This window comes from Corylus avellana, chromosome 11, assembly GCF_965113065.1.
Source record: "Corylus avellana chromosome 11, dhCorAvel1.hap1.2, whole genome shotgun sequence".
In the NCBI taxonomy this organism is placed as follows: Eukaryota; Viridiplantae; Streptophyta; class Magnoliopsida; order Fagales; family Betulaceae; genus Corylus; species Corylus avellana.
Window position 1 is genome coordinate 18,545,429 of NC_142500.1, and position 22,073 is coordinate 18,567,501.

At 35.5% G+C, this 22,073-nt stretch overlaps 1 protein-coding gene across 6 annotated transcripts; it reads right to left on the reverse strand.

Moving 5' to 3' along the window:
• Positions 1 to 138: 138 nt before the first annotated feature.
• Positions 139 to 20,778, reverse strand: LOC132165739 (myosin-6). 6 transcript variants are annotated; one of them, XM_059576415.2, is made up of 39 exons: positions 20,467 to 20,778; positions 19,427 to 19,555; positions 18,950 to 19,093; positions 18,526 to 18,671; positions 18,284 to 18,440; positions 18,016 to 18,074; positions 17,707 to 17,866; positions 15,595 to 15,744; positions 15,364 to 15,500; positions 15,097 to 15,243; positions 14,879 to 14,980; positions 13,687 to 13,744; positions 13,484 to 13,585; positions 12,065 to 12,102; positions 11,829 to 11,955; positions 11,540 to 11,710; positions 11,311 to 11,442; positions 11,091 to 11,200; positions 10,945 to 11,005; positions 9,774 to 9,951; positions 9,441 to 9,646; positions 9,028 to 9,147; positions 7,964 to 8,062; positions 6,069 to 6,281; positions 5,776 to 5,915; positions 5,434 to 5,545; positions 5,330 to 5,350; positions 5,108 to 5,191; positions 4,828 to 4,998; positions 3,982 to 4,137; positions 3,662 to 3,850; positions 2,509 to 2,634; positions 2,322 to 2,392; positions 2,138 to 2,237; positions 1,922 to 1,978; positions 1,586 to 1,642; positions 1,221 to 1,301; positions 998 to 1,080; positions 139 to 544 (listed from the first exon to the last, which is right to left on the reverse strand). In XM_059576415.2, exons 1-39 carry the CDS (start codon positions 20,467 to 20,469, stop codon positions 430 to 432), a joined length of 4,512 nt encoding a protein of 1,503 aa, XP_059432398.2. In that variant the 5' UTR covers positions 20,470 to 20,778; the 3' UTR covers positions 139 to 429. The 6 variants fall into 6 exon arrangements, with proteins under 6 accessions (XP_059432398.2, XP_059432397.2, XP_088367826.1 ...); XM_059576414.2 differs by having other exon boundaries at positions 5,306 to 5,350; XM_088511700.1 differs by lacking the exons at positions 18,526 to 18,671; positions 19,427 to 19,555; positions 20,467 to 20,778 and having other exon boundaries at positions 5,306 to 5,350; positions 18,950 to 19,025.
• Positions 20,779 to 22,073: the final 1,295 nt, after the last annotated feature.

A 22,073-nucleotide genomic window follows, 5' to 3' on the forward strand; every position in this document is an offset into this window, starting at 1 on the left:
TAGGAACTTTTTACCAAATAAATCTCACATTCTTTGTATATATGTTCATATATTGTGTCTTTTATACAATGAAAAATTGGGTGGAGAGAGCAATATCTCAGCCACCAATGTAGCCCCCTAAACGTCCTACAAACAATGCTGCCAAATGGCAGAAAAACGAAACCAGACAGAATGCACACAGCCAAAAACAAAGATACATCCTTGCCCCTTTCAACTAAGAAAATTGTACAATTTGAATGCTAAAATAAATGAATAAAAAAATAATTTTTTGATGGGGACTTGGAAATAGGGAAAAATAAGAAGAAGAAAAAAAAGAACAAGTGAAAAGGCTATAGGATTTACAACCACCACGGCAAATGACCGAAGAATTAGAAACGCACTGCCTGCTGGGACGAAACACGCGAATTGCACGCTTGAGCTTCTTTAGCCTTACTCATGTAAAAATTGGAAGGCTAGATTCTCAAGAAGGTCATCTGCTGGTTTGACTTCGGAGAAATCCTTCTCTTGCAGAGAAGTAGAGAGGTCATCAACCGAGAAGGGGATGCTGCATTGAGAAGCATGGATTAGTTGATATTAAAAGTGAGACTTTTCATCTATTGCTTCATTTGTTCCCATGGAAAAGGCAGAATCTCTATCTTTTTTAAAAAGTATAGAAATACTATTAAAAGTGTAAATGAAAATATACAAGAAATACACCTAACTGTAACGTAATTGCTGTTGAAGAAAGCGTGTAGCAAAATGGTCATAGTTATGACATCCTTTTATTAGAACAGTAAAATGATCATAGATGAATGAATGTCTAAAAGAAAAGAAAATAGAATAGAAAAGATTACCTTCATTTTACATAATTAAAAAAATAAATAAATAAGTCCCCTTTCCAGTTATATTTCTAAATTATCAAGCTACAAACACATGAGTGTCGTGGGAGTTTCTGGAGCCATTTTATGGATCTACTGTTTTTAGAGTCCCACAGAGTAAAAAGATAAGAAACTCTCACCCAGAATTGTCATCCAACAAGTAGGAATTGCTCCCAGCATCACTGGAGTCCTCAGTCATAAGTACCCTCATGCTGGAGATGACCTGTTGAAAGAGTAAGGGTGAGGTTGCTAAGCAATAAAATTCACTTAAGAAGATCAAGAATCACAAACATTAGATCAGACTCAAAGGGCACACCCAAGCACAAGAAACATTACAGAAGATATTCCTACAAACAAACTTACATCTGGAGACACACTTCGAGTATTATAGTTGTCATCCTTGTAGAGAACACAGATTCTATACAACTGCTGAACACTTAAGATCTGAAAAAAGCCAAGTCATGATGTCAGAGGGAGGGATTGGGTCGCATCTTTCTCTTTTTTCGCTTTTTACTTCTTTTTTTCTTTTCTTTTTTCTGTTGACCTTGGTCAAATATCTCAACAGCCACTCTAGAGAAAGATATGTGAGTTAAGTAATTAACCCAGTTCTTTGGTATCTATTCCGAAAGTCATGCTCCTTAATTCTTATCTACTTAGGCCTTCCTGCTGTAAATCAGTACTCTAAAGTAAAATGTCAAAGAGAGTGAGAGAGACAAATAGAATCTTACAGGGCAGAGGTCATGGGTGATTTCATCATAGGAAATTCTATATTTTTGATGTATGACCTGTACATAAAAATGAGTGAAAATCAAGTGAGCAATACAGCACTAGAGCTATTATTACTTGAGAGAAAAGAATACAACCGTGACAACGTCTAGTTAAAGCTGCCAAATAATTTTCCAATTTTGTTAAAATGCAAGTAAAACCACAATAACTGTGCAAGATATCTTCCAGACAATGTGAAAGGAACTATTATCAGATGTAAAGGTAAAGCAATGCCTTAGAAAGGACCACATCGACTGCAATATTGAAGGATGTCTTAACAAGAAACCAAATTAACATACCAAGAAACCAACGGACTGTCTTATGTGCTTAAGTTCATCCCATGATGAGCCTGCGTACTGCAATCCAAGGAAATCGGGTCATGAAACCAGGGAAAACTATGAATGCCTACGGCAAACAAAGTGTTCCATAGGTATGAATGATGTAGGTAAACACACACACAGACACAGCCGACATGAAACACCAATATTAAGAAGTTGCCCAGAAAAAAGGTTCACCTGTTCTTTCGCTTGGCAGCACCATAGCTCCAACTCGGCTAACCCAGATTTCACATATTCCCCATTGCTGAATGTACAACACTCGCGACGCAGAAGAAGGCTGGAAAATCATAAAGAAAAAAAAAATTCCAATATAAATAAACTTTTTAGCATATGTAGATGACGGAATAAAATAACTAATTACCTATTAAAGAGTTGTACGTTGATATATGAGAAAGTCTGAGTGAAGATCTTCTGGACAAGAATTGGAGGCACCTGAAACCCAACAACCATAATCGTTTCTTTGCGTTTGAAAGATGAAAAGAACTCAACAACAAAGTTTGGCATTACTCAAATTTTGTGAATCTAAAATCTTCAATGAAGTTACATACGAAATTTTCTTTCAGTGTATCGAGGAAAGTATTGAGGGTCTCAATAATGCTCTGCCAGTAAGTCGATGGAGAATCTTTCCCGAAAGACCGCCCAGATCTTAGTACTCCCTTTGATGTTCTTGGTGCCTATATCCACATTACACGTTATACATATGGAACACATAAAACTTCCTAAACCCAATATTTTTATTAGGCAGTCAACCAACTTTACACAACCAAAAGTATCGTGGCTGAATGAAGTTTGGCCACCCCATGTTCAGTGATGGACCCACGGGCCAAGGATTTTGCAAAAAAAATAAATAAATATTTGTGGACTTGTCATGTCAGCATGTTCTTAGGTTATGTTTCCTTGATTGTCATTGGAAATGAATATTGGAAAACTTGTACTCTATTGTTGGTAGTTCGCTACCAACATGCAAAATATATATATATATATGCTTCAATTCAGTTAATTCTTATAGAATTATTTGTTGAATATTGTCTCTGGCAAATCGAGACTTGAACATTTACCTATAAACCATGTAATCTTGGCCACTTTCATCATTCTTTTTTAATACTTTTCATTTCTCTCATAAACCATGAAATCATGGTCACTTTTTTATTTTTTTCTTTTTAGGAAAAATGATGGTAATTTTATCTTCTTTTTGGTACTTTCTTGATTCACTACCTTTTTTCTTTTTCTTTTTTTTCTTTTTTTCCTCAGAGCAACTTAAGGTTTGGCATAAAATTTGTAATTTATCTTTTCTTTTCTTTTCCACTAAAAACTAATTTTGTGGATGCAACCTATTTCTTAGCCTAGATACCATTGAATTGTGAACAATTTTTTGGACAGTTATACATCTTTGAAGTTGCGATTACCCTCTCCACTATCTCATATGCAGTGTTGGAATGAAAGTGTCATAATTGATCATTTTTTTTATAATCTATCTGTTTAATTATCTCATATATTAAATACATTTTATAATTTACATAAAGTATATTTTTGTATAAGCACTTGAAGATTTAGTCACCAATCAATTGTTAAAGATTTTTTTTTTTTTTTTGAATCACATCCGGTCCCCCTAAATATTCATCCCAGTTCCATCCCTGCCCATGTTGGCGGGGCAACTGCATTGTTTGGTTGAATAGAGTTGATAAATGAAGTTAAAAGTACCTGGATACATAATGAAAGAAAAGATGAAATCTCCTTCTTCAAGTTGTCTCGAATAATTCCATAGATTTTCTCCACATAGGCTGTGAGCTGTTGCTTGAAAAGCAAAGCTGGGTATTTAGCTTCAACCTCTCGGACTACATCAAGTGCAGGAACAGGAAGATTGGCAGAAGAAGGGGATGAGCGAAAACCCTGGAATTGAATTACCACATCATATTACATTTAACAAAGAAATGGACTTGAAGATTAAGTAATCATAATTTTGCATCACAAAAGGAAAGAGATACATAAAATCCAACAGAGTGGATTTTAGAATCTTATACCATGGCCATCCTCCCAAAGATGGATGTTGGAGCAGGTGGCTTTCGATGTGGAGTTGCACCACTTGAACCAGCACCCTTCAGACTTCTTTGGAGCAAGAACAATAAAGTAGATGTATTTGATAACCAATAAGCCATATCCTTATTCTCATCTTGATCCTGACATTAGAAACATTTATCATATCAAACTTCTAACACTAGAAACAGCACACCAAACGCAACAAAAAGCAAGCAGCAACCAATTCTTCTACAGTTGTGACAATTTGGCTACACCACTAAAAACAATGCTTATGACATCAAAGTTGGGGGTAGTAGGAAGAGAGGCACTGCCTGTAGATACCAGGTCAACTTTAAAAGAATTTCTGAAAATATTAAGTGGTCTACATTTCAAGCATAAGCATGTTATTGCATTCTGAATGAAGATTGCATAGTAATGCCTATTCTAAAGTTAATAGAAAATGAAAATGGTCATTGGCTATAAAGATGTCACCTACTAAAAGATGAAACAGTAAAGACACCAAAAGGTGCATTATCGGCATGTGGAAATCAGAAACCAATAATTCTTACAAAGCACCAAAAGAATATAATTACAGTGCTCTTCTAGCCTTATATACCTTTAACCTTCAGACAAGAGACAGAATAATTGTAATGTTGGGGATTGAGGGGATACTTTGGGTTCATGCTTCCCTAGAATAGTATTTGACCCGAGGATGTGCCTTTTAAGTTTTTCTTCAACAATAGCCAATTCCCAGATGCATTATTCTTTTGTAGGTAGAAATAAGTAATTGGGTGCTTCAAGTGGGTTAATGATCACATTGAAAATGTCCATAAACAAAGTAATCCAGTTACCTCGATGGCAGAACCAATCATCTGGATGAGACGATCAAATACACTAGTCCTTTCGGCTTCAAAAGATTTCCAGTGTAGAAGGCATTTGTAGATGGTAAATGCTGCAACAGGCTTCCCATGACTGAACCCAATGTTTTTCATAACACAGCTAATAAGAGCATCAACATTCTCCTGTAACAAAAGCAAATCTCAAAACGTTAAAATTAGTCAACCTACACTCTGAAAAAAAAAATTGAAGTATGGGCGGATGAAGAAAATAATGATTTCTATAAGCACAGACATGTTGACGTTCAACAAGGGATCTCCTGAACTTGCTATCAGATTCTGTCCCAAACTTCTTAGCAGGTGTTGCACTATGGGGTTCCTGCAAAAATGAACTCTTATAAATGACCAGTAAAGAGAAAAAAACAGTATAATAAGGTGGATACATACAAGCATAGACTACAAAAGAAACCAAGAAAAGAAAAAAATAAACTACATTGGCTTTGCTCTCTTCACTCACATGATGACCATTTTCCAATCTCTGCAAGTAACAAAAAACATTTATTAAAATCAACAACCAGAGAGAGAAAGAGAGTGACACTTTATTTGGCAGTGTATGTTTACTTGAGTTGCTGGAGTCTGTAGATTGTCTGATGTCTTTTTTACAGGTGTTACCAATCCTTGCTGCCGAAGAATTTTGTTTTCAGACTCAATGTCAGAAAATTTTTCTTCAAGCCTGCCAATGAAAGTAACAACAATCACAATGACAACACTGAAATTTGGAGAGAGAGAGAAGGGCTTTCTGGGGTCCCGGGGGGTGGGGGGGGGGGGGGGGGGGTGGGGGGGGTTGTTGATGGACAACATGCGTGCTAACACAAGAATTTTCACTTTACGTTTAATATGTAATATGGATCTATTAACTAATCTATGTCCAACATTACTAAGAATCTAGACCAGGACAACCACCTCTGCATAGCAGTCTTTAGCTGAATTATTTTTGTTTCTGCATCCAAAGCTTGCTTCAATCTCTCTTCACTAATTTTGCTTGCTTCTTCATATTTTTTCTCCGTTTCATCAATTTTCATTTCCAGTGAACTAACCATGGCCTGCATAATTTTTCCAGAAAGCAATAAATAACCATGAAGAAATGAACAAGTACATTCTCAAAAACAAAGATGCCATTCTTAGGATGTCTTAGTAAGTAAACAAAGGCAGTATCCTTCAGCAGATTGCAGATCCTAAACTTTCAGCCACATTACCTTGAGCTTTTCATTTTCACTGCTAAGCTTCTCCATCATTACATGGTCAACAACTGGAACCTCTTGTATGACAGGGACTTTCTCTGCTGCCCTTTTTGCAGCCTCACATTCTTTCTCAAGCATTGTTTTAGTTTCCTTAAACTGAAGCTGCATCTCTTGCAAAGTAGAATGTAGTTTCTCGTTTTCTTGTGTTTTAGCCTCTTCCATGTCAGCCTACAAATATTGGACATATTACGAAAAACAAAATATGAGAAACACAATAAAGTCACAGAGAAACATTTTTAGCAAGCACATTATATATAAACTTCTGCTTTTACTCTTTTCCATATTTATTTTCTATAAGCAATATAATACAGGCATTCATCGAATTCAATTTATAAATGCCAAAATTATATTCATTACCAAAACAGCTCCATAACCTATAAGCTCAAGTTCATGAACTAATATGAGGTGAGAACCTTTAAGAGATCTTCTGACAGAACTTAAAACATAAAAATTGCAAAAGTGAAATAACATGAAGAAAGTTCCCCAGCATACAAAGCATCTTTTCTTCTTCTTTTTTCTTATAATTTTTCTTTGCATTTCTGGATTCACTCATTTATTCGAGCAACATTTTTTAATCTTTCGTCATCTTTGAATTTGATAGCTTTCAATCTAAGCACCAGTACCAGTACAAGACACAGAATACAAGATGAATCAGGTGATAGGATGATTCTTGGAAAACTAGGATGATACATTTGGGACATAATTATTTATTATTAATGAATACATATTTGTGCGTGTATATCATATTAAATAACAAATACCAAAGGTTAAGAAGCACATTTAAAATCAATATTCAAGTAACAACATATAGGAAAGAAGCATATATTCCATCCATGTTTATATATATATCCACAAAATACACTATTTTTAAATATCACCAAAATAACATCAATCAATTTACTATTAGGGCCGTTTTCAATTCGTTACTATTCATCTCACTTTTTCATTCTTTCAACATTCTCTTACTTTTTACATCACATCAATCATTTTTATTACTATTCAAATTAAAAAAAAAAAAAAAAAATCATTACAAAACAAATTTTTTTCAATTTTCCATACCAAACATTCTTACTTTTTCACTATTTTTTTTATAAAAAAAAAATTCTTTTTTTTTTTTTTTACATTAATCAATTTTTGCTACAGTATCGGACCAAAATCCTTTAAAAAACACACCCTAGGTCTTTTAAATGTTTAAAATTAAGCATTTAGATTTTCTGTTCTAATAAATTTTCCGCAAAACATTTTTTTATGAATAATTTTTTACCCCCAAGGAAAGGGAAGGGGAGTTTCGAACTAGTGACCTCCGCTTCATTTGGAGTGGTCCCTAGTCATGTCCCAACTGTATTCCAATCATTTTCCATAGTGTCCTGCTAAGTCCCAAAGTATCCAACTTTAAATTTTAAATTTTATTCATGGAAACATATCCGGCTAAAACACAGATACTTCAACCTCTTTCAAAGAATCTGTGCTTCCTAACTTTCAAACCATGAGGCTAGCAACTATGCTTCCTTTCTCCAATTAACAATTTGTAGGCAATTAGGAAGGAACTGAGTACTCCGTATAAAAACACAGAAAACCCAAATCTTTTTAAAGTTATCTAACATACAACTACCACTCTGTGAATTAACGTCAATGTCATCATATGTTTCCACTCTTCATCTGTAAGTCTTGCTATCGACAACACTTACATTTGAAAAATTAGTCATACTTCAAAACCAAAGTCAACAATTGACAGGTAACTGATGAGGCTCACTGAAAATTCATGGGCTCTGATTGCATGTTCAGACAAGCAACACAATGGAGCAACATGACACCACTCTCAACAGATTCATAGCCATAATAACACCTACCCTCATGCGTTTCTCCAGCTGTAATCTCCATGTCAGTTCTTCAACTTGCTTTTCCAGTTTATTTTTGGCAGCTTGGAGAGCACCAGTTTCCCTTGCAGCCTGTACACAGACAAGAAAAGCTGAGAACCGACATATCACATACCAAACCAAAAATTTGCAAAGGCAGCTTAAGAAAAACCACGTCATCAAAAACATAAGTACAGCAATCACAAATATTCCTGATTTTGCAAGTATGAAACATGTCAAAAAGCAGGCTCTTCTCCTTTGTGATCTGGCGCTATAATAAAAGCTTGATAAGTATTCAATATCTGTCTCATAAATGAAGCTGAATTTTTATAAGATGTTTCTTCCCATAAAGGAATTAAATACTCCTGATTAAGAAACAGAAGTTTGTCTGCTTGATGTGGTTGCAGAAACATGAATTAGTAATCAGGCAAACTTCAAAGTATTAAAAATCCCTGGAATTCTGGGAGAAATGAGTTTAATTACCATTTAATTTGTGGTTGGGAGCATTTCGCAAAGACCTTTACTTGGCATAAAAGAAGTGACAAGGAATCATATGGTTTTCAATTTCTGAAAGTGCAGAAAGAGAAAGGGTGAGGTGATTAGCATGAGCAGACCTGTGAGATTACGAGGAGAGTGAAGGCAAATGGTTCTGGTTTGGGAATTCAGGAGGAAATGGGGCGATGAGGCATGAGAGAGAGGGAATCCTGGTTGCTATAAGGACAATGTGGTGGTTGTTGACAGTGGAGGTGCTTATGACAGTTTGACAGATTCCATGAAATCATAGTTTCAAGTACAGCCAATGGACAAGGGATGCAGGGAAAGGTGATTTTCAAAATTATTTCCACCACAGGTTAATGCAGGGTGACAGCACAAACCGTTATGAATGCATGCATGAAAAATGTCTGTACTTTTCCAATCTTATGAGATGTCCCCTTAGGGACCCAAAACAAAATCTCATTATCGATTTTACCTGTAACTACAATACTTTTGCCTAAACAACGTCACAACATAAGGCCCAATAAATAAAAAGATAAGATGATATAGGAAGAAGTAGTCACCATCTTAAGATTCCGTAGTTCTTTTCGAGCAACTCTTCCTCTCCATGCACACTGTGTTGTAATTGCTGCTTTCTTTATCTCCATATAATGCAGCCGTGCCAAGAATTTGCGACACTGGCTCTGTAGTACAGAACCACAAGTATTCCAAGTTAGCAAGGATTTTTTTGTTTTTTTTTGATAAGTTTGTAAGGAGGAAATAATATATAAAACCTAAAGAATTTCAGCTAGGCAGAGCAAAACAGCAAAGGTATGACAGTAGTGTACACAACTCCTTCAGAGATGTTGATATTGCAAGAAAATATTTCAACATTCATAAGAAAATAACAAATAGAAAAATAAATTCTTTAAAAAAATATCCTTAAGAACATTTTAAAACCAGCTATCCATTTTGTAAAAATAAATATGTCTTTTACCTGAAGAATAATTGCAGCTCTAGTCTGCCTTCTGAAGCGTAGCTCAATACGAGCAGCCATTCCACGCATTCCTGTCTGAATAGAAACAGCGGAGGAATGCAATTCTTTGTAAGCTTTCCTAGCAAGAAACATCCGCAAGTCTCTCTGGATCATCATAGAAGAAGCTTCTCTTCGCATGCCCTCGTAAATTTGCCGAGTAAGTTGTCCTGTAATCAGCAAAGACAAAAGCTAACAAAAAGTATATACAAATCTGGATGTCTCAGCAGATAGGAGTACAAACTATAACCTAAAAGATCAGGATGTCCAAAGACATCAGGAACAAAATTTAAATACCTCTGCATGCAGCTTGAATTTGTATAACAGACCGACGGAGCAAGACAAAACTTTTACGGGCTAAATAAGAACGGACTTTCCTCTGAATAATGCTAGCTGATCTTCCTAAGACCTCACTTCTATGGGCATCTAGTTCTGCCATCTGACCAGCCCTAAGGAAAATTTTTGTTTTACCAATCTGCAACAACAAACAGGATCATAAGATCACAAAATCTATCCACAAAACAAATATATAGCACAAGTAACAAATCAGCATTTTACAACAGTAAAGACAACACCACCCCCCCCCCCCCCCCCCCCAAACCCACACACACAAAAAAAAAAAAAAAAATCCCCATCAGCTAAAATCTATTGATATTTAGACGAGAAACAAATGGGTGCATGGAGAATGGGAAACAACTTGCTTTGAATTTAACTAGAACACGCATCTCATCACATACTCACAAAGGACGATCATATTTTTAGTACATTTCACAACAAACAAGGCAACAGAACCACAACAAACTAGATCCAGAGCTCAAGATAAGAATACACTTGAAACCAAGCCCAGCAGTAAAGAATGTGTCAATCTCTTTACACTGTTATGTCCAAATACCGTAAATAAAAATTCTAAACAGTCTATGTTATGCAAACCCACATTCTAGTGCCTCCACTTAGCTCAGGGACATCATGTCATTGTCAATAATGATTTCATGTCTTTTTCAATGACCAAGCAATCTAAATCACATACAAGCTGATCCATATCATTTAGGTCCGCTGGGAGGGGGGACAAGTAAACACCTAATGTAAAATGTATCATGTTCCACCAATGAACTGAAGCAACTCCAGTAGCCCATAAAGAAGATGAAAATAAGGATGACAGTACTGAAGTATACAGATCCAGTCTATACAGTGAACATGTGAAAAGAAAGTGTTGCACCATCCATGGATGACACAGTAAAACCTTGTTATAAGGATTCCCTAAAGGTGCTTAAACAAGCTTGTCACTATTACTCAAGTGATACAGGAAAAGCATCAGTATTATACTTTTGCAGTAGTCTTGTAACACCATCTTGCATGGAGCATATGATGTTAATGCGTTCATTCCCCAAAACTTATGACCATATTAAATCAGGAGAAAATGATAGAATTTCAATCTGTGAAGAATGTCTAATCATCATCAAATAATTACCTGATAGCCTTTAAGTCCCACCTTCTCTAGAAGCCTCTTACAAGCAATGATCTCATCAGAACTGATATTATATTATTATAGAAATATGTCAGCACATTTAATGGTTAGGCAAAACAACTGACAAAAAAATAAAACAATCAAAATACCTCCCATCCAAAACTTCAGGTGCAAGCAGGCCAAATCTATCTACAAATTCAACAAAGGGTTTTCTAGTGGGAAATCCAGCACAGCTTATCCTAATTGCCTCCATGACTCCCTGAAATGAGACAAATAAAATATGAATAAACTCGAATCAAATGCAGTAAATTTTAATTACCACACCAACAATATTCAAAAATCAACACTATAAGATATCAAAATTCTTACCCCACAACGTAGTTGTTGAAGAACATTTTTATTCTCAAAGATTGATGGCTTAAGAAGATTATTGGGTTTTACACAACGAATGTAATGCGGCTCAGTCGTGCTGAGAGTTTCAAGCAGCGCTTGCAATTGTTGCTGCATAAAGTAAAAAAGAGGACTTCACAACCCACCAGATAGTAGAAAGAATCTCAATTTTTTTTTTACCCATAAAAGAAAAGGAAAACTATCATACCTTAAACCGTGAACCAATTGAAGAGAACTTTGATGATTTGGATGAATCCTCAGCTGAAGGTGGAAATAAACCCGCCACAAAGGAGCATCTGGAAGCACTCAAGAGCCCCTGATGTTCAGCAACAACATAGTCCTTGTTCTTGTCCAGGAACAGTTCTGTTTGATAAGTGACCTGAAAGTCATATCAAAGTTTTCAGTGCATGTATTTTTTATAATTACTTCTTGCTTCTTAGGTTTGAATTCTATGACCTATACATCACTACAAAGAACAATGCAAACAAGACACTTACATCGCCAGCGTAATGGCAAATTGTGAAGTCACTACGTGATAATTTTGGCTTCGTGAAGCGACTATGGTTTTTGAATGTCTGATACAGCTTTTGGGCAAATGTTTCATGTGTTGATCTTGGAAACATACTGCAGAACACACAACTCAGCTATCTCACAACCAAACAGTGTATTCAATGAAATTTTATGAAGTGATATAGAGATATTAAAGTAATATACTACATAGTGCAGTACTTACCAAGCTTCATCCAGAAGAGCAATAATGCCACCCGGTTTCTGAAAATCCATTAATGAACATATAAAAAATCAAACGTACAAGACATGAATAAAATGAAAACTAAAGACAGACAGCAGCAGAGAGAGAGAATCAAATTTTAAATTGAACACCCTATGAGCATAATGATTTCATCGTTAAGTTTATTTAACAACAAATAAAGAACAATATTAACTACACTAAGTTTTGGCCGGGGAGAATTAAGAAAAACCAATAGCAGCATCAGCAACAAAAAAATAGAAAAATTATCAAACAAGACAAAATGGAAGCCGATATAAGTTATCTTGGAGTAAACTCTGAAGTTAATTTTTTATAAGTAATCGAAATATTATTAAAAGCGAAAAGCACTACTTAGTTACACTGGGAGAATACAAGAGAAAAGAACAAGAAAATGATGAGAACTAAGCAGTCAGGGAGCTACAAACGCAGCTGTCCAAGTATAAAAGTAGAAAAATAACTCAAGCTCAGCCAATGTCCTCTTGCGATCCTCATAAATTTTATCATTTATTTCCCTCCAAAGACACCAAAAGAGGCAAAAATGCACCATTTTCCACACAGCAGCACTCCGAGTGCTACTACAAATCCACCAACATGCTAACAAGTTAGCTACTCTACTAGGCATCACCCAATACAACCCAAAACAACTGAAAAAGGCATTTCATAGGGCGCAAGCAAGCTCACAATGGAGGAGAGGATGGTCTATGGACTCCTCATTCCTCTTGCACATACAACACCTATCAACCACAATGACATGCCGCTTCCTTAGGTTGTCTATAGTAAGGATCTTCCCTAGAGCCACCAACCAAGCCAAAAAGGCCGCCCTCAAAAGAACCTCAGTCCACCAAATCCTCCTCCAAGGGAAAGGAGTGACATCATTACGAAAGATCCAAAAGCCTTTTCTCATTATCCTCACTCCATAAAAGCCACAATTGTCTGGACTCGTGTGACTACATTTGATGTTGGCCATTTAACCAGCTCAACCCTCTTTCTTCAAGCTTTCAGATAACTGAAAGCCAGGACACTTTACACAACTTCGATAGACTTAGAATGAAATGAAAAGTTAACTGCTACATTACGTAAGGTCAAAGACCAGATGTTCACAACCAAGGATGAATCACTGTTTCTGCTGCAAGCTTCGTCCACTTTTTGGAGGAACCAGCAAAGATACCTAGGTTAATCACATGCACTCGCCTTGGCAGATATCAACATGTAAACAAAGTTTTTTTTTTTTTTTTTTTTCCATAAAGTAATAATTCATAAGAAAAATTCAGAAAAGGGGCACAACCCTACATGAGAAACACCAATGCCTAAAGAGAGTTATGATTTATGAAACAAATCCAATAGAAAGCGAAGAAAAACACTATGCATGTTAGACACACAAACCTTTTCAATGAGATCAAGAATATCTTGATTATCAACAAACTCAATGTAACTCCAATCAATTTCTTCTTTTGTATATTCTTCTTGCTCCATTTTGAAAACATGCTGCCAACAAGATATTTGTGCATTACAAACATATGCAATACATATAGATTGAACAATCGCAAAGAACAATAAAGAAAATACAGAAATTCTTAACAGAAAACCTGATTGAAATGTTGCTGAAGCTTCTCATTTGTGAGATTGATGCAAAATTGCTCAAAACTGCAAAATACACACCAAAGAACAACTATCCATGAGATAAAAAATACAAGCATCTAAGCTCATAAATCCAGTCTCAATAAATTAAGATTTAAGTCCATGCAAAGCATTCCAGTCTATTAAGGAAATTAATGCAGGAAGTATATTGATGTTATACTCTTGCAAGACATTATTTTTAGATCACTTTGGCATTCTCCTTAGCAGAAAAGTAACAAACTCAAAACCTGTACATTAATAAGAATAAAAATTCCATATATTCAAGTTTGCTCTTTTCTTTCATTTAGAGAACCACACAATCACAGAACATCAGGAGTGGACAGTAAGCACCAAAAGAACCTTCTGTTTTCATCTCTATAGCTAGCTACTCCTGGAAGTTAGAACAAATTGACAGAAGATTTGAAATCATAAGATTATTAAACAAGAAGAATACATGCCGTATGGGAAGAAGAAGATGCTAGAATTTTCAACTAGACAAGAGGAAACTGCTCTTTCAAAGCTCCAATGGCATTTAGAATTTACTGCAATGTTACCGCAATGTTGACATGAGGTCAACCTAAAGACTACTTTAGCAGAACCTGAAGCCAAAATTAGCAGCAACAAACAGATAGGCCATGCAAGGAACTTAGTATTGACACAATGGATGATAAATCATCCCAGACCTGTCCAAGAGATAAAGAAATGAAAGAATTTAACAGATACACAAGCACATGGTACTTTTATATAGATGCTCAAACCCCCCATAGTAGTGCCTCATGCATCTTATTATCCTTTGACATACTTAAAAGACGAGCGGAAGGAAAGACACCCCTCTATGGGAAGGAGCAGTCTCACAAGTCATCTTAAGTACTGAAAAGTGATAATGAGAAAGGAGGGGTGGGGGAGGAGAGAGAGGGGCATGGCTGAAAATTGATACTAAAAAGCAACCAATAAAAGAAACACAGTAAATTACTAATGATTATAACAGAAAATAATTCAAGTTAATTTTATTCTTTATGAGTCAGGGAGTGACAAGTAGAAAATGGCTGCTCAAAGAGAGCTTCAGTCTCTCCTACAACCTTGAGAGAAAAAATAACCTTCCATTGAGTTCACATAGAGATCTATGTCAAAATAAAAAGATAAGGCATACCGGTTAAGCACCTGTTTGTCTTGAAACTCTCAAAACCATATATATCCAGCACCCCAATTAAGAACTTTGACTCAGGGTCTTGACCAATTGAACTATTAATCTTATCCACAAGCCTGTAGAACCAAGAAGGGTCCACTGTTCAATTTACAGCTCAAATTTGAACTAGTAGTAACGATAAGAAAGACCACACTGAATAATCTTCAATCAAACTCTTCAACGAGTATCTTACCAGTCAAACAACCTCGCATACACAATTTTAGCCAAAGCATCTCTACTGACAGCTGCAGAATCTGGATCCAGACATTTTGTTATGGTTTCATCACGGGTAACAATTACACGTTTGCAAAGAGAATCTTCTAGTGCCTTTGCATCACACCTGAACAATATTTAAGAATTGATAGGCCACATTTTCTTCTCTTATCATAAAATATGAAGTGCAAACTTGTCAACCACTTCATCTTTTAGTGTGTGAATGCTTGTCAATGAAATTGCTTACATGAAAAGCTCAGCAGCAGTTCTTAGATGGAACCGAGATTTTTCATCTTTGGGTATGGATGAGTCTGTTTCCTTCCCTTTTGCAAATTCAACATTCCCAAGATGCAGAATTGCAGCCACAACACGAAATATTGCATCCTGAAAAGGTGTAAGGAACAAAGAAAAACAAGATTTTCAAGTAGCAGTTATACTTGAAGTTGGATTCCAATTGAAGCAATTTCCTATGAAATACCTGCTCACCAACACTTATTCCAACAACTTCCATTGCCCTCCTTGTTGCGATATATTCCTTTGAATCATCAATCCCATCCAACTTATAGCAATTTGATTGATTCAGATAATGAAATGTTGTAGGGTTTTCCAATTTGTACCTCTTGACATCCTGTCAAATTAATAAGAGAAGAAAATAAGAGATGTCTGGAAGCTAGAGAAGAACAGTTGGTGCTTTGCACAAAGAAATGAAAATGACATTTTTAAAGTTTATTCTCAAGTTCTATTTGCAGACTTTTTTTTTTTGTGAAAAAACTATTCAATTTCTGCAAACATCATATTTTCTATTCTTATATGAATTTCCCGAGAAAAATAAAAACTTCAGATATCAAGTTATGATCTTAGCCTAAACAAAGCAACTGGATTGTGGGAGAGCAATACAAGACTCATGCTGCTAGGGGAAGCAGTGGAGTGCTGCACTCTAGATGGTGAGAAAAAAAAAAAAAAAAGAGAACAGAAATTCACAAACACTTTATACAATTATCAGATTCCAAGATCCAAAGATAGGTAATTTTCCAAATGGAACTAAGAAAATACTAAGCCACAAAATACTTAAGAATGGGACATAATTTTTTTAATAAATAATATATATTCAAACAACAGGCAGAAGAGCACAACCCATGTACATAGGAAGTATACAAGAGACCCCTAACCCATAGAGAAAAAAGAACATAAATCTAGAAATTCAAAAAAAGTAGAAACATTTGGAGTATGCCATGTCACTCTCCATGAATACAGCGTTTGTAACACCAACTTCTTCAAATCAATCAATCCTATCTCACAGTCATCAAAACTTCGAGCATTTCACTCTCACCATATTCAACTAGAAGAGTAGTAGACCATTTCGCTCATTGGAGAGAGTTGAGTGGCAATCCTCAGAGTGAAGCAATGTGGAAGCTAGCTATGTCCTGCCATTTGTGGGTGTCTTTAGTGGGAAAGAAATGATAGAAGTTTTAAAAACCGTGAGAGGACAATAGTGGAACTAAATTTTTCTTTTTCAAAACTATTTACCACTAGACAACATTCCCACCGGTTTTTCCCAATATCTTGGTCTTCCGTTGCAGGCTTCCTATAAGGCCAAGCCTATTTGGGATCATCAAATGCTTAAGCCAATAGAAATGGAGAAATCTAATCATTTAATTTACATTCTAATAGAAATCTTGGAAGATTGGCTTGAGCTATGTTGGAAGTGCAATGGGAAAGACCACTTCAAGCTGACAGATTGACCAAAGCCAAATTTGTATGGGAATTAGTGCTAAAGAGGATTAGATGAGGGACTCTAATCTCCAATGCAAAAATGGGGATTAGGTGAATGTGAAGGTAGAGAACCATAGGAGACCAGCAAGTTCACATTGCAAAGTTGTTGTCCAAATAACTGAATAAGAAGGTGTTCCAACAGATAGCAGCAGAAGAAATACAGGCCTAGCAGATTGCTTCAAAGAAAGGAAAGGCATCAAGTGGCGTTAGAAGGCATGATATGAATGTTTTGAATGTGGCGAAGGCCATGGTTGTGACAGCTTCAGGTTCTGGAAGCAGTTCATCAACAGCAGCTGCAGGTGGAAAGTCTGAGCAAAAAAATGTTGATCCTGGTTACAGAAATAACCTTCCTAATATAGAAGATGCATCAGAAGACTTGGCTGCCTTTAACAAGTTTGAGGCCTAAAGTAGTGCTTCAACTGATGATGACCCTGTCACAGCTTCCCCAGATCAGAATCCTTTAGGTAAAAGAGCTGTGGGTTCAGTTGAAGTTGGGAGTAAGAAGAACGGTGGAAAGAGTTCCTTGGAAAGCCATGTCCCAACAAACTCAGAAGATTGAAAGTTTACTGAAAACAATAATATTTCCTTTTTGGGTACACTTTAAACAAAGTAAAGTTTGTTAATGTCGAGAGCTGAACATCAAAGAGAGAGTATCATGGTCCACTTCATAAATCCTTCTTTGGCCAGTTCACAGATATTGTAAGACAAATATTTTCCATGTATGACAAATAAATACAAAAGAAACATATAATCTGCACATATTGTTCCGCCTTATTTCCATGAAGCCGGTTTTGTGAAGCAGTTAAAGAACCATTACCTCTGGTGGTGCAGCACAAAGCATGTAGAAACAGTGATAATTTCTCTCTGGGTCAGACAACTGGCATACACGTGACCTTTCAAGCAAATAAGTTCTGATAGCAGCTCCCGAAATTCTTCCCTTCTTGTCAAATTGGATCTCCACGAACTTACCAAAACGACTGCAATATTGATAACATGCACATAAGGTACGTTATCCAAAAAAAAAAAAAAAAATGCACATAAGGATGGAACCCCAGCAAATAGATCGTATTACATAAAATTCACAATATAGAAATAAGAAAATTTTAAAAATAAAACATCATCCCACCTCGAGTTATTGTTTCGAACAGTCTTGGCATTACCGAAGGCTTCCAGAACAGGATTGGACTGAAAATAAGAGAAAAACACAATGAAAGCATGTATAGTACAGGTGACCTGTTAAAGAACCTATAAAAGAAAAATACTGGCCAAGAATTATAAACTTCAACATATCTTTTTTGTATAACTAAAAACAATTTTGCTTGAAAAAATCAATGTCAGATCTTACTACTGCATGTGCCAGTTTGGCAGACAACTGAGATTCTAGAACTTTTTACCTCCAGGACTTGCTGCTCAACAGTCCTCCCCTCAGCAGCAGCTCTCCCTCCCATGTAAGCAAGATATGCCATGAGTAATTTTGTGCTTTCTGTTTTACCAGCCCCACTTTCTCCACTAACCAATATTGCCTGACTTTTTCCCTCATTAATCATAAGTCTGCATCCACACAAATGGCAAGTTACAGTACCAGCCAAGAAAAGAGATGACTTGAAGATTTTACATTGAGAATGTGAAAAAGTACCGGTATGCAGCATCTGCAACAGCAAAAGGATGTGGACTCAGCTCACCGAAGGCTGCCCCTTTATACTGAGCCATCATATGGCTATCATAAAGATGCGGTAGTCTTCTAAAAGGATTCACAGCGATCAATATATTCCCCGTGTAAGTCTGACATCAACAGTAAGTGTATTAACTTCAGAAAATGCAGAAGATCGATGTAAAGATTAAAAAAAAAAAAAAAAAAAGGATGTCCCCCCAACATCCATCAAAATGTAACAAACACATCAAGTATGGATGCAGAATATTTACCAACCACCCATCTCCTACCCCTTCCCCCTTCTGACAACCCCAACTAAAAAGAGAGAGAAAAAGAAACTCTATCATGGACTAGCTTTCTCTTGTAGCTGTTGGTAATCTTTTAATGAAAGACTATTTCAAATACTCACGTATATCTCATTGATATCATATCTTGATCTTAGATTGTCAAGGACTCCTGGTTCATGCAAATAAGCCAGCTTTGTCATGTCATCCACTCCACACGGTGGAGCTTCAGGGTCTTTGGGATAGACATTGGAAGCTTTAACAACAACCTGCAGTTTTCCGCATAAATAATGGTGGGAAAAGTAAGCAAAATCAGCACATACAATCAAAAAAAAATCAGTAAGCACAAAATGGGGAAAAAAAAAAAAATTGACAAGTATTTAAAAGAGTATAGGTGAAGTGATTCTACTGCCACCCTAACCAGATAAAGATGTCCGCACCACCACTTCAACCATAGAACTTGTTAAATATTAAAATAAGATGAAGACACATGTACATTACAATAGCAAAAGATGGAGAATTGTCATTCAGCACATGATAAAATTAATATAGGTAATATGTGCAGAAAAAATGCCCATGATAACATCATTCAAAGCACTCACCGTCTTCCCCGAAGTGCAGAGGACTTTAATTTCTTCACCATCAACCTTCACTACTTCACCATCTATCCAAGCTTCATCAGGATCTTCCATCCAAACAAGAGATCCAACCGCATGACTGATAGCAACAGCCTGAAAAGCAAAGAGTGTCAAAGACTAAAATATCAAGTAAATTGCATAACTACATTTTTCCTTGGACAAGATTTATGGAGCATCATGCATGCAAACAGGCACAGGCAATCATCTGTAACTGCAATGGCCAAGATGTAAGACTCAAGTACTTCTCTCTATTCTCACTAATACAAAAGAGCAATAAACAAAAGAGTCCAGACATGTACTCGCATAAAAAATGAGCAAACAAGTGCAATGTATATATAGAAAGAGGAGGAAAAGATACCAACTCCATCATCAGCAACGCCTTTGATTTACTTAAATTTCTTTTGGGTCATTGATGTATGCTTCTAGCTTGGTACAAATTCCACTAAGAGAAGACAGTCTAACTCCATTATAAAGCAAATGTGCTGTGAGTTCTAATTCTATCAATTTTTTACTATTTTGCTTTGACTGTGATTTTCTTTCTTTTATAGTGAAATATCAATGCAACCTTTTTAACCCAAATCCTTGTTTTCAATTTGCTCTCTTCCTTAAAAGATCTCTACCGACACATAAACACTTGAGTTGGACTAGTGAGCTGCTGCTTAGTAAATCCAAATGAGCATTTACATGAACATTAAAACAGAAATCCAAGTATGCACCTCAAGAAACAAGAGAAGAAAACAAATCTGAATGTGATTGAAACAGAACTCAAAGAAACAAACTTCAAACCAAAAGATCGACAGAAAATATTCATATATCCATTTCTGCTTCAACTTAAGCACAAATCAGTCATCAAGATACTAAACCAACAATAACCCATTAAATTATCAACAACTTTGAATTGAATAGCATAAAATTTCATACGATTATGAGAACCCAGAACTTCAAATATGCAAGACATATAAAAATTTAACCAAATTTTGCAAAAGCATAGAAAAAGCAAATACCATTTTCACTGAGATCAGATCAGAGACTTGGGTTGCTTATGGATCCACTTCCAATTCCTTCAGCAACGACCATTCAATTCAGCGACAAGAATTCCTCAACTTCTTTCCCTTTCTTTCAGTGCAACTTGTATGGATGTATGCTTCTAAACAATGAAAAATAATTTTTTTTTAAAAAATGATCTTTGATAAATAGAAAAATGAGAAAGCTTAAACCCTTCAACAAGAAGAAATCTTTTGAAAGAAGAGATTTAAGCCTCCTCCTCTGTTTTGGCAGCAGAACTCTTTTTTCTGTTCCGGCTTTCTTTGTTTCGTCCTTCCCTCCCACTTCTTCTTTGCCTGTGTCTTATTAATTAAGGTGATAAATTAATTAAGACATTAAAAACGCTTCGTTAATTGATGTGATCCCCGAACTACCCTTGACGTTTTCCTTTAATTACGGAACTTTTATGACAACTCAGACATGGTCAACCGTGAGTCACAAAAAGGTTGTCTGAATCTTACAAACTCAAAACGCAAAGGGCGGTGAAATCACCACAGTGAATACTCATAGCTTGGCTTGGCAAAGCTTTTGACTTTTTTATTTTCTTTTCTTTTTTTGGAAAAATGACTTTTGTTGTTTTTTTTTTTTAGTAAATTTCTTAGACCCAATCATTAAAAATAACATGTGTCTTTTAAATTATTAAAAAACATGTAAAAAATGCGTGTTATTAAAAAATATGTATTTCTCACGTGCTAAATAATAAATGTCATTATTAGATGCCGGTTTTTTAGAAATTTATGTCCAAGAATGCCCATCAGCTCTTTTGTCGATAAATTTTTTTCAATTCAATGTATTAAATTATTCAAATTCAATTTAGATTTTTTATTTTATATAGGCATGCATGCGCTATAAATCACAGTTTTATTATATTTTATGAATATTTTAATTTAATGTATGCATTATCAAAATGATAAATTTCTATATCACATCATAAAACCAGCTGAATTAATTAGCTGCACATTATAGAGCAGGAAAATGATCCTGTTTCATAGATTAGGGTTCATGATATTTATAGCAAGTTTTGAGTAGGTGAACTTAATGAATTGAGGCTTCCAATGCTTTGAAGCCTTGCTGGGGCCATGGGCACAATCTTGGTTGTGAGGGGGCACTTCTGTTCTGTAGCCTATAACCTTCAAGTAAAGACTGAAAAAAGTTAATTTGAATCAAAATAGCATTATTTGCAAGATAAAAGTTTTCCTCTTGTTTGAGAAAATTATTTTAACCTAATTTATTAGACTGATATCTGTTTTTAGAAAAAATTTATTTTTATTTGTATTTTTAATAAATTAATAGATCACGTGATTTTTACATGTATTTTAAAAATAACTTTATTATTACATGTGGTTTGATATGAAATCAAACAAACTCTAGATATTCACAGTTGGTCCTTCCATCAAATCATTTAACAACATGCCGCGTCAAACCTATTAGTGACTATCATCATGTATTTGATATGACACATTATTGTTACTTAAAAATAAAAGAAAAACAAAATTAAATAATTAAAGAAAAATTTAAGGAGTGGTCGAGTCACCCCTTTGGCTAAATGGGAATAGCCAAAACCACC